The 12429-nt window shown below is 31.4% G+C and overlaps 2 protein-coding genes across 7 annotated transcripts; one reads left to right on the top strand and one right to left on the bottom strand.

Annotated features, from left to right (window-relative positions):
- Positions 1-335: 335 nt before the first annotated feature.
- Positions 336-4544, bottom strand: LOC107416628 (reticulon-like protein B8). 5 transcript variants are annotated; one of them, XM_025072646.3, is made up of 7 exons: positions 4383-4543; positions 3013-3201; positions 2740-2920; positions 2493-2634; positions 1627-1696; positions 868-1064; positions 336-723 (listed from the first exon to the last, which is right to left on the bottom strand). In XM_025072646.3, the coding sequence occupies exons 2-6, from the start codon at positions 3194-3196 to the stop codon at positions 895-897; spliced, it is 747 nt and encodes a 248-aa protein (XP_024928414.1). In that variant the 5' UTR covers positions 3197-3201; positions 4383-4543; the 3' UTR covers positions 336-723; positions 868-894. The 5 variants fall into 5 exon arrangements, with proteins under 5 accessions (XP_024928414.1, XP_015880630.1, XP_015880632.1 ...); XM_016025144.4 differs by having other exon boundaries at positions 336-648; XM_016025146.4 differs by having other exon boundaries at positions 336-644.
- Positions 4545-8233: 3689 nt separating this feature from the next.
- On the top strand, positions 8234-11249 carry LOC107417222 (uncharacterized). Of its 2 annotated transcripts, none has more exons than XM_048472309.2 (5): positions 8234-8482; positions 8661-8713; positions 9242-9320; positions 9419-9546; positions 10080-11249. In XM_048472309.2, exons 1-5 carry the CDS (start codon positions 8305-8307, stop codon positions 10713-10715), a joined length of 1074 nt encoding a protein of 357 aa, XP_048328266.1. In that variant the 5' UTR covers positions 8234-8304; the 3' UTR covers positions 10716-11249. The 2 variants fall into 2 exon arrangements, with proteins under 2 accessions (XP_048328266.1, XP_015881307.2); XM_016025821.4 differs by having other exon boundaries at positions 8642-8771; positions 9235-9320.
- Positions 11250-12429: the final 1180 nt, after the last annotated feature.

The raw sequence follows: 12429 nt of genomic DNA, 5'->3' as shown, positions 1-12429 counted from the left end.
ATTAAAAAAAAAAAAAAAAACAACGATTTTTGGAAAAACCGATATCTTTTTCTTAGACAGAAAAAAAACGACGGCTTTTCCAGAAACAATGACCATAGTATTATCATATATATATATATATATATATGTACCTATGTATGAAGCTGTAATCTACTCAATTTCCTTGTACTTTTCAATTATTGGGCAAAGAATGATATTGTAGTGATTGCGATTTAAAGCCTTTGAATTGCTTTCTGCTGCCGTTGAAGTTGACCAAATTTCTTCATTTTTTTTTTTTTGGGGGCACAATTTTAATCCACCATAAAAATAAAATAAAGAAAATAGGAGACAGAGAGTAAGATTAAAATAAATAAATAAATAAGGAAAAGACAAAGACAGTAAGATTAAAAATGAAAAAGGACCATTCAAATTGTTGACAAAGTTTTACTTCCCACTTCCGTTTGAAAACCAACTTAAAACTGGTTTACACAATGGCAAATACGGCCATTGCCACTTTTCTAAAGGTCCAGAACTGTATCTTCAAGCAGGATAGTTATGCAAATGGTGGGCACCAAAACCCACCTACACACTCCAATAACATGACAAATTTTTGTTTGATGCCTCAACAACCCCCGGTACAATCGCCTTGGCATTTTTGTGTTTCTCTGTCTATCACCGGATTAATGATAATCAACATGAGGTTTGATTGAAACAGTGGTCGAATTTACAAGCAATAATGATGTTCTTCATTAACAAATATGTGATCAACAAATAGGCATACATGAAAAGAACCAGTCAGTTCATTTCCCATAAACAGGGGATTCCTTTTTCCACTTGATCTAAATCACTAATTCACAATACATTCCATAGAAGTAAAAAGTTACGTACCTTCGAAATTACTACTAGACAATCTATCTATTCAGCTTTCTTTCCCTTGAATTTCCCCTTTGGAATCCTGCTGAGAACACCGGCATCAAGCTTCTTGTAGTTATGCTGCAGCTGCTCGAAAACTTTGTAAACAAAACTGTCAACCTCATCTTCATACTTCTCATACAGAACTGGCAATGTGTGTGCCGCAACAAAACCTTATCAAGAACAGAACTATCAGCGATAAATCATAGCACAAGAAGTTGAGCTGCTTAGCCTTAATGTATTACAGAAATGCCACAGTATAGCTCCAAAACATAAGATACTAAGTTGACAATGATTGACACCACTTCAAAATGCAAGAATATGGCTTCACTTCTAGTTTACAGGTATAATTATGAAACTAAACTAGAGTATATAAATAGCTTGTTCTAATTGATACAATGTTCAACTATAACTTGATAAAATCCATGCTTCAACATAATGCATCCTTGAACTACAATTCTTCACCTGGAATGAACACCAAAGTCCCATAAGGATATTTCTTGTAATTTGTACCAAACCTCTATCTTAGACCCAAGTTCCAAAGGGATAGCTGGAAAACAAGTTGGCTGAACTCTATGCATTCTTTATTAAATACCCAAATCCCAAATCTGAACTAATCATAATTTTCACTTATATATAAACTTTATAAACAATATAGCCAAAAATATGTGCTTTCCAAGTCAAAAAATAAAATATTTTACTATAGATCACATAGCACAGAGTAAGATCTCTCACCAATATACAGAACGGTGAGAAAATTGCACCAGCCTCCTATCACAGCAGCAGCCCACAAACTTGCTATAACCTGTGAGGATTTATTGAAAAGTTACTATAATGTCCATAGTGTAACAACGGGATTTCAGGTATAAAAGATGCAATCACGCAGCCATCTTTACCATGAAGCACAGCAAGCTAATATAGAAATATTATGTAGATCACTTGAAAATTTGCATATTCAATGCATTTACCAAACTTACGTTTGGAAGAATATTCATTAGACAGAATAGTCTCTTGGAGAAATCTTGGTTATAGCATTAGCCACAGCATTAGTCAGTATTTGAGTGATATATGTAACAAATTAAACAAGATAAATGGAGTTTACAACTCTTCTACTCTTAAAATTCTCATGTCCCATACATGAAATACTTACAGCTAGGGAACTAATATCATTAACAACCCAAGTCATATGCCTCCGATCTGATAGGCATCCTTTGTACCACTTCCAATAGATACAACAACATAAGATTATTAACTAACCTTGTCAAAAACTTATAAAATTTTATTATTTGGGACTTCATGTTTCGTTAACATAAAGCAGGAGTCACATGTATAAGTTTATTCACTAACCTTCTTGTTAAAAAATTACAAAATTTCATTATTTGGGACTTAATATTTCTTTTTAACATACAGCAGGAAGTCCACAAGTAAAAGATACACACCATTACTACAAGCATTAAAACAGTTGAAATATAAGACTAGTGTTGATCAAGTGTATCAAGAATTACTAATCATGGAAGTTTAGAAACTTAGAATGATCGGGTCGAGTTATATGGTCGAGAATTGACAAACACATACACATGAAGTTAATAGCTCAAACGTACCACAAGCAGTTGCTTCAAATTTCCTCCACATGCAACATCCTGAAGAAACCCTAATGCTCGATTTAACTCATAACCAACTGACACAGCAATATTTACAAATAAATCATCAGGCAGAACAAGACGGGGAACCGTTGAAGGTGACCTGCCACAGTGAAGATTACATTATCACAAACACAAAATTCAGCTAAGTTATTCATCGTCGCTGAACCACATGAGTAAAAAGATGAAAGATTCAAATTAAATTTACCTATTTAGTAAGCCTGATGCATTTGTCAAAACAAATTGAGCAAGCATGCCAAGAACCAATGCAAAGCTTATAAGGGTTAAAAGATGATAATTAAGCCATTCAAAGAGCACCCAGACAGCGGTTGCACCAGTTAAAACACTAGCTGATATCTTCTTATTCCTCCATAACAACACATCAGCAGCTACATAAGTCAGGGGGAGCAATAAACAAAGAAAAAGTTAGTGAGAACAATCAATTAGAATTACAGAAACAAAAGAAAGAGAATAATCCTACATTTTCCACCACCCAAAATACGATGAACAGGCTTCTGGCGGCCAAACAACCGATTGATCTGAGAGGTGACGGAGTCTGATTTATTTTCCTCAAAAAAGGACACAGATTTCTGCTTCCCAGAACTCTCAGCAAGTGTCTCCACAAGATTATTCAAAATATTCGCAGCTGTCGTCTTCTCAGTCATTTTACCTATGCTTCAACAATCAACCATTATTACAGACAAGGAAAAACAATAAAGCTCTAGATACAGATAACACAAGCATATTTTCTAGATATGCCATGTACACAAAAGTATAAGCATGAAACAAGTTGGGTTTATATAGATCTAAGAAGAACATCACGATTGCAGGAATAAATCTACTTAATGAAAAGGGCATAGTCGATATGAGCTTTATTCTATGCTTTAACTTATAATGAATGTGGCCAACCAAGCCTTGTCCGGGCTTATGTCAACATATTTCCAGAAGAACCAGAAACCTTAGGAGAAGAATAGACCTCCATTCATCACTACTGACAAAACAACTCAATTTAGAGCTCCACGTAATGGCAATTTCTAGTTGATAAAAGTGAGAAAAATAGCCTGTTAATGGCACGGCTTATTCATTTAAAGGTGTCAATTCAAAAACCTGAATATGTATAACTTCTGTCCCATGTCACTCAGTTTACAGAATTACAACAGCTCTGTTTTTTTTTTTTTTTTTTTTTTTTTTTCAAATGCAAAAAGTTTATGGTTGTGACAATCCGCAGAACACTAAAAGTTATTTATCATTAACATGAAATTTTATAGAAGCTCGTAGACCTTGTTGTTATGAGGAAAAATAAGAAAGCTACATAAAGGTTCAATTTCTCAATGGTTAGGAAAAAGATTGCACGAGACATACTCCAAACAAACAGTGCTTAAAAATTCTTTTAGGAAAACGAAGACAAATCAAATTCAAAACTCAAAGGAAAATTAAGAAGTTGCATGAGTAAAAACATTTTACCTTCTAAGACGTCAATCTTATACCCCGGAAAAGAAGATAAAACGAAAATTTGAAGATCACCATTCAAAAATATTCTTGCAAGAGACACTAAATTTTGCAAGGATGAAATCCCCAATATAAAAGGCTTAAACAAACGAATTCAAAATCAAAACCCAGAAACAAATTTCACATCTTCATAGTCGAGAACGCCAAATTTAACAACAACACCATTGTCCCAGAAACTTATTTCTACATACAACTAAAAACTAAAGCATTAGACCATTAATCACAGCAAAGAACAGTCTAACCCCATCACCCATTCATGCAGAGCACATACAAATTACAGCAGAATGAAGCAAACACCAAAAATAAATAAATAACGTTATAGAAATAAAGAAAAGAACAAACCAGAATCAAAATATCGGTCTGCGAGAGATAAAATCAAAGAAAATGAAGAACCACAAGACGATGAGATTGAGGAAGATTTGGGTTTTGAGAGGTAGTTGATATGGTCTTGTTCTGCAGCAGAATGAAGCGCATGGACGACAAGTTAAAAAGAATCTTAAAATGACATTGAAAATTGCGTGCTGCAACTAAACTGACTATTAAAATTAGTTTTTTAATTATTTATTAAAAATATTTTTTTATTATTAGTCATTAGTTTGATAATTGTTGGAATTTCATTGGTTGGTTTTTGGCCGCTTGGTCCGGCAAAAACTTTTTTTTGTTTTTTGGCACGCAAATCTTGAAACTTTACTTCATTAACCTCTCAAAGACCTTCGCTGACCCTTTGCATTAAGAAACCAAAAAACAGGGTCTACCTTTTTTTTCATTTTGCTTTTTCGATTTTCCAGGAAAATTATTGAAAAAAGTAAAATTTAAAGAAATAATTTTGACCACTTCATTGTACAATCAATTGCTAATTTTTTTGTTTTTTTTGATATAAAATATATTTTTTGCTCCCTTCTCCACATGATTCATATGGAGGAAGACTGGCGGTTAGGCATTGGCTTATCACGTGTGTGGACCTAATGAAATATAAGTTTTTATCTTTAGTAAATTTTTTTTTTTTAAGGATAAGTTTTAATAATTGTTGTATTTTTATATTCCATTTGTTTTAATTATTGAATTAGTGGATTCAACAAGAATATTATTTTAATTTCATGGCGTCGAAAACAATCATGTCATTTCGTTTTCTTGCTTTAATATTTATGATGAGTAAAAATATCTTTCAAATTTTTTCAATATTTTTTGTTTTGGACTGAAGATTTTGTGAATATTGCGTTGATAAAATAAAACAAAATAATAAAGGATGGAAACTTTAATATATAGTTATTTTGATAAATAATAGATATGAATTATTGTCACTTTTGATTCGAAAGTAGGTGAGCAATTTAATATAGGTTTTTACACCCATATGTATACATGGTTATAGTGATATATATATATATATATACACGTGTGCAAAGAATCATGGACACCCTCACAAATCTTATCTAAAAAAAATACGAAAAATAAAAGTTATTTTTTTATACTTTCAAAAAACCAAGTTTAAATCAGCGCAAGTTCATTTTAAACTAATATTACGGTTAGAAATTTTGAGATGCCTTTTGAAGTAGTACGATAGGATTTTATAGAATTACGGGGAGAGTGAGTTTAAAGGCTTCAAGGTCAAAGTCAATAAAATAATTCAATCACATTACTGTACAAATAAATCTTTAAAAGTGGGATACATGGTTATTACTAGTTCACACATAAATACTTAAACATTCTCTCATTTAGACTCTATGGTCATCACATATGTTAAATAAAACTCATTTATCGCAGAATCTCTCAAATAAAATACCATTTAATTTAATTATATTACATATTGATAGAGCACAATAATACACTAGATTAGATAGTAGAGATACTCTTAATAAATTTTTCAAAACTATATACTATTTCAACTGAGCACATTGCATACCATAAACTCAGTTTAGTTAATAGAAATTTATCTTATCACGTGCAATCCCCTAGACATATGCTACAATTTCATTCAAGTACATTGCATATTAACAATTGCATATTAACAGGATGTAACTACATACTTAAACTAAGTGATAGGGACTGACCATTGTATTAGTGGATCAATTTATACGTACACAATGTCTAAGCAGGTTTGTGTTCAAAAGAAACAACAATATGTGTATATAAACAACAATGATCCACATGTGTGTATTGCTCACAAAATAATACCTAACAATGTACAACATATAACATGGACATTATCGTAAATTAAAAACTCACACTACCCATTACTCCTTAAACAAATCTATAAGCTAGCCTTAGTAGTGGGTTTACTACTATGTTGTAACAAAAGTGTACACAATAAAGTGAGATTCTCAATGGAATGATATAGCCATGGAATTATCATAAATAATATTATTAGCCATATAACAATAAATGTACATCTGAAGGCATATATCATAATCTTAAAATTCGTCACATATACTTTGTCTTCACAATCTATAAAGCTGTAAGTGTTTGTCCAATATTATTCCACAGAAGAACTTCTATTACCAGGATAAAACATATTCATCATTAGACCTTTTGTCATCCGCACATCCAAAATTTTTTAAATCATGAACACTTAAAAGATATTCATTTATAAACTATTAAACATTTCAAGTTCAATATCATATCAAATTCGGTATCATGTAACTGAACAAGACTAAAATGTTGAGCTGTAAGAAACTAAATAAATTTAAAAATTTAATAGTGTAAAAAGAGATTTTAGCCATGTAAGTAAGAGATTTTTTAATTCTCTTTTTGAAATGGTTTTTTAATTTGTTATTTGGGCTTTTTTTTTACCTACTTATTCTAAGTTTATAATTATTTTTGAGATGGTTAACAAGTTTTAACTACTAACTAACTAATAATACTGCAAACATTAATAATCAAATTACATTACACACAACTATAAGTGTAAAAAAAAAAAAAAAAAAAGGTTTTCCCACACCTAGATTAATAACTTCCTACTCATGATGTTTTGGGTTAGAGACATTTTTGATAAATTATACAGTGGTTGATGATTGTTTCAGAAATATGCAAAAATAAATAAAACTTATATGGCCATGGTAAAGATTGAATCTTTTATCAATATATATATATATATATATATATATATTATACACAATAATACCTCATATGTTGTCTAATTTATTTTTTTATATTGATATTTATAAATTTATTGTTAGATACAAAATTCTGTATTTTCTTATTTATTTGATGCATATATATTGATATATTAAGTAATTTATTATGACAAATATTTAAATAAAAATATAATTTTATGTATATATATATTTTTTATTTTAATATTTAAGTATAAAAACTAATATAAATATTTAGAAATTTTGATGTTTAGAAAAACAAATAAATCATTTCAAAATTTTATTCCTAGATAGCAAATTTTGTTGAAAAACATTTTATAAATTAAAATATCAAAATATTTTTAAGATGGTTATAAGTTAAAATATCAAAATATTCAAAGGTAGTGATTTTGCTTTGGCCACTGTACAGGTGTACGTGGTTTCTGAGGGTTCAGAGAATATGTGTCTCGAAGAAGAGTCTAACAGGGCGGGAGACCAATTGATTCAAAAACATGAAAAGCCTTTACAAAATATCTACAGAAGCCGAATCAAAAACTTACTCCATGAAACACCCTCTTCACTCTTCACATCAAGTAGCTGGTGGTGTATATGTTTGTGATTGCTGATTGAGAACCTCCTAAGTTTTATCAAATAATATGGTAGAAGATTAATAGTTGACAACATATTATACTACAGATTCATGTAAATCAAATCTAATAAAATTTTCAATAGTATCCTATTGTTTTATTTGATAAATAAAATTAGATGAAAAAATTTAATAACCCTAACATTTTTTAAAGAAAAATTATTATAGCACCACCAATTAATACATTTTTTATTATTAATTATTACATTTTGTTTGGTTGGCTAAGGACAAAGGTAGGAATGTTAAGGTGAAAGGGTCGAGAATTAAATTTCCCTTTATAAAAAATTAATATTGAAAATCAAATTATTATAAAAATAAAATAAACCTACGCATCAACTTTGTATAATTAATAAAATATGAGAGGACTAAATATGTAAAGTACAAAATACAAGTTTAAACTATAATAAAATGGTAAAGAGAAAAATCAAATACAAGTTTAATAAAAAATCAAAAAGGGCAAGGAGCATGACCCTCTTAGGGCGTGTTTGTTACGCCGGACTGGGCAGGTCAGGACAGGACCCAGTCCCAGTCCGGTGTTTGGAAAGTGAAAATGGGAGGGGGACAGGTTTGTCCCGTAGATCATTTTATCCCAAATGAGGGGGATAAATCTGACCCATCTGGAGACTGGGTCACTTTTGTCCCACCGAGCTCTCTTCGAAGCATCTCTGGCCGCCCCCTTCGAAGCATTGTCGATCTCGCATCACCATCCCCTTCGAAGCATCTGGCCGGTGAGCATGTCTTCTTCTTCTGTTTCGGCAATCTTCCATCATCATCATCTTGTATTTTTCTTTGTTTTTTACCTTAATTTTTAGCTAAAAAATTATGAAATATTTTTGGGAAATGTCATTTATTGATCTGCGAAATAAGCTTTGATCTATTTATGTTAGGGCTTGATTTGATATTCAGGAGGAAGAAGCTTGATTTTGGAGGCAAACTACCCTTCGAAGCATTTCTGGCCGGTGAGTTTATCTTCTGCTGCATCCTTCCTCTGTTTCATCGATCTGCCATCATCACCTGGTAAATATGGTGTCTCGTTTACAGTCCAAAAACCTCCATAAATCTAGATATGAGAAATAAGTTTTTTGCTTTGTCATAGGCATTTTGTTCAATTTACATCGATATTGCTGGTCTTAGTCTCTTGTTAATCTGCTGCAAAAGTTCAAAAAGAAAACTTAAAAATGATTATAAAAGATTTTAACTTAGTCTTCGAACAAATTTGTATAAAGATTGCAACTTATTCATACTAAAAATACTAAAATGACATATGAACAAATTATGAATTTTCATAATAAAGAAAAGGACAAAAGACTGTAAAAAAGCTGAGAGCATGTGGCAGCTATAATCAAGCTATATGAGGGGACATAACGATAACTATATAATTGTGTAATTTTATATATTATTATTTCTCTACAGGTTATTTAAAGCTTGCATGTGCACTGTACTTTTCATAATTAAATTATACTCCCATTTTGATTAAAAGGAAGCAGCAGTATAGCTCAAAGGATTACGCAGAGGTTGGTGTGTTGACAATTTTAAGCAGCAGTATAGTACCTTATCTGATGCCAGGTAACTGTTCAGCTGCTAACTTCTAAAACTGGTTTCAGGTACAGCATTAAAACATCTAAAGTTTATGGGTTATCTAATTTTAACATGCTCATTTGTAGTTGTAATCCCTTTCAGAGAGTTTGAGCAGCAAAGGGAGCTCAGAGAGAGAGGTCTGCAGACTACATGTGATGAATCTGCTGGTAGAAAATTATTTTCTGACGATACCATCAATGCTCAGATGGACAAGGTCTATAACTATTTTTGTTTAATTTTCCAACTTTATGATATTGCTTATGAATTGATATTGGTTTTTTTATGAACTTTGTTTGCTAACATAAATTCTAACAAAAAAATAATGAACAACCTTTTTTTTTATAATTAATGCATGAACTGTTATTGAATTAATAATTTACAGCTGTATTCTTTTTGATTGAGAATAGATATATCAAAGTCTTTTTTCTAGGCTGCACTTTTTTTTTTGTATTGAAAGATTTATGTGTATTCTGATGCAAACAATGGTTGATCCTTTGTGGTACATATGCGAATTCTGATTGGAAGTATTTGAGTAAGTTCCCCTGAAAAATTTATTGGTTTCCTTTCTCTATAGAAAAATGATGCATCACTTTCTCTTATGCCTGACATGTCTCACATGTGACCTGACTTGTCTGGACCGTATATGAAGTATAAACTATTATATTACTGTTGTTGAGCTTAAATTGGAGGTGAGCTCGTTACAGAATCATGCTGATGAAATAGCATGATTTGGATTCTCTCAACAAGGATCTTGAAAGAAGGGCCGCTACTGCAGAAGCAGCACTGAAAAGGGCACGCTTGAATTACTCCATTGCTGTAGACCAGTTGCAGAAGGACCTCGAATTACTTTCTTCCCAGGTTCTGTCCATGTATGAAACTAATGAGAACCTTATTAAGCAAGCTTTTTCAGAATGTTCCCTGCCAAGCTTTCCGGAGTATGAAGAAATGGCTCAGAATCAGAAACTGGATTCAAAGGAAAGTCATGCTGCGAGACTGTTGCAGTGTCAGAATCAATTTCATGAGGAAAAGAAACAAAATTTAGATGCGGATATATTTTTGGAGGATTTGAAAAGATCTCTCCTCTTGCAGAAGGGACTTTACCAAAAGGTTGAAGAAGAAGTCTATGAAGTGCATTTATTAAATGTATATTTGGATGTTTTCTCAAAAACTCTACAGGAAACTTTGCTTGATGCAAGTGCTGACTTCAGGTTGATGAAAGATAAAATTAATAAGCTTACACAGCAGCTGGAGCTTTCAACTGAGTCCAAGGAATTACTGATGCTGAAGCTGCAGGATGCTACAATGAGGTTCACAATCTCAAGGAATACAAAAATGCCTGTGATACAAAATGCAACAGCCTGGCTCTGCATAATCAAGCTTTAGAAGCAAATTTACAAAATGTCACTCATGAAAATTGTCTTCTGGAAACAGCAGCATTGTCACAGGAAAAGGAAGCTCAAATCATGACCATAAAGGATAAAACTGAGGAATCTGCCAAGCTATCACTGGAGCTTAATGGTTTGAAATCAAGTTTGCAATCATTGCATGATGACTTACAAGCTGAAAGAAGTGTAAGAGATATGGCTCAAGTGTCCTTAAATGCAGCACAATCAGATAATCTTGTAATTAAACAGAAATTTGAAAATGATGTACAAAACATTATGGGTAAAATAGATATGTCTAGTGTCCTCGTGCAAAAGCTTCAGTCAGAAGTTAAGACTATTGCTAACAAACTCAAGATTAGCTTTGAAGCTGAAGAACATTATGCACAGCAGCACAGAGAACTTCTATCTGATTGGACAAAATCCAATATATATATACTGATGTCATATTTGTTAAAAGTGCAACTACATGTGACATTTATTTATATATCTATATATCTATATGTATGAATTGAAGATGGATATTTTTATGCTATTAACAAGTTCTTAATTAAATATTATGTCAATTTTTTTTATTTGTATTTAATTGTTATTCATGATTAGTAATTTTATTTTAATTGGTTTTGAAAACAATATTTTAAGTAGTTTATGGATGTTAAAAAAAAAATTACAAATGTGTCATAAATATCATTAAATTATTTTTATTATTAATTAATTGAACATATAAATATCTATACAAAACATATTAAATATAAGTAATAATAAAACTTTAATTAAATATAATATTTAATTTTTTTGTAAATATAAATATAATTTTAAATATTTTCATATATAACAAAAGAAATACTATAATTATAAAATAATCTAATCCAGTCCGATCCTGCACCAAACATGGGACAACTAGTCCAACATTCAGTCCAGAACTATACCAAACACAGTACTGCACTATTCGATCCCGTCCGATCCTGTCCGATCCGAACCTATCCTGTCCGATCCCGTCCGATCCGGATCTATCCTGCGTACCAAACGCCCCCTTAAGGTTGAACCCATTTGGTATATACCTTTTATTTCTATCCCTCTTAAGAGTTTTATTTTATTATGTTGCATAATCAATTTGCAAGTAAAAAATAGCCATTTAACCCCCTTAGGACATTTCAGTGGCTTTTTCTTGGACACTGAATCCGAATTTGAAAACTCCCATTTGAAAAAATTTAAATAAAGAAGAAAAACAGAGGATACAAACCCATAAAATCAAAATTCATCCTCTTTGAACCAAATCGTAAGTCCCCTGTTCACCAAAAAATCATAAGTCCACTTAGAAATAGCTAAGTTGGCATTTAATCTCATATCATCTTTTAAAAAAAAAATTAAAAAAAATAAAAAATTTATGGCAGGTATTGATGATCATCTATCGTATTGTAAAACAAAATAAGCACATCCACGCACGTGTGGTGGGTACTTTTAGTTCCACATACGTGCCAAATACAAAGAGTCCTTGTTGTAGTGATCTGACTTGCTAAATTCACGTTAAAAAAAAAAAACAAAGAATATGACTGATATGAAAAAAGATGAATAATTCAGTAGAATTGCAAAAATGCCAGGTGGCACCAATGAAAGCCTCTACAACCTTATCCGCATCAAAAATCTAATCTTCTCAGTAATCCAATTCCTCCAATCCAATATCCAATTACAAGCCGTTCCATTCACATATCACC

This window comes from Ziziphus jujuba, chromosome 4 (genome assembly GCF_031755915.1).
Source record: "Ziziphus jujuba cultivar Dongzao chromosome 4, ASM3175591v1".
Lineage (NCBI taxonomy): Eukaryota > Viridiplantae > Streptophyta > Magnoliopsida > Rosales > Rhamnaceae > Ziziphus > Ziziphus jujuba.
Note: the sequence above shows the minus strand (reverse complement) of the source record. Positions and strands in the feature narration are given on the sequence as shown.

Bases quoted from the DNA above. Each gene is read 5' to 3' on its own strand.
- LOC107416628 (XM_025072647.3), bottom strand. From the start codon at position 3,196: ATGACTGAGAAGACGACAGCTGCGAATATTTTGAATAATCTTGTGGAG. The intron at 2,921-3,012 runs GTAGGATTATTC...TGACTTATGTAG, and splicing joins TATTTTGGGTGGTGGAAAAT to CTGCTGATGTGTTGTTATGG. The intron at 2,635-2,739 runs GTAAATTTAATT...TCACTGTGGCAG, and splicing joins GCATCAGGCTTACTAAATAG to GTCACCTTCAACGGTTCCCC.
- LOC107417222 (XM_016025821.4), top strand. From the start codon at position 8,305: ATGGGAGGGGGACAGGTTTGTCCCGTAGATCATTTTATCCCAAATGAG. The intron at 8,772-9,234 runs GTAAATATGGTG...TTTGATTAAAAG, and splicing joins CGATCTGCCATCATCACCTG to GAAGCAGCAGTATAGCTCAA. The intron at 9,547-10,079 runs GTCTATAACTAT...TCTCTCAACAAG, and splicing joins TCAATGCTCAGATGGACAAG to GATCTTGAAAGAAGGGCCGC.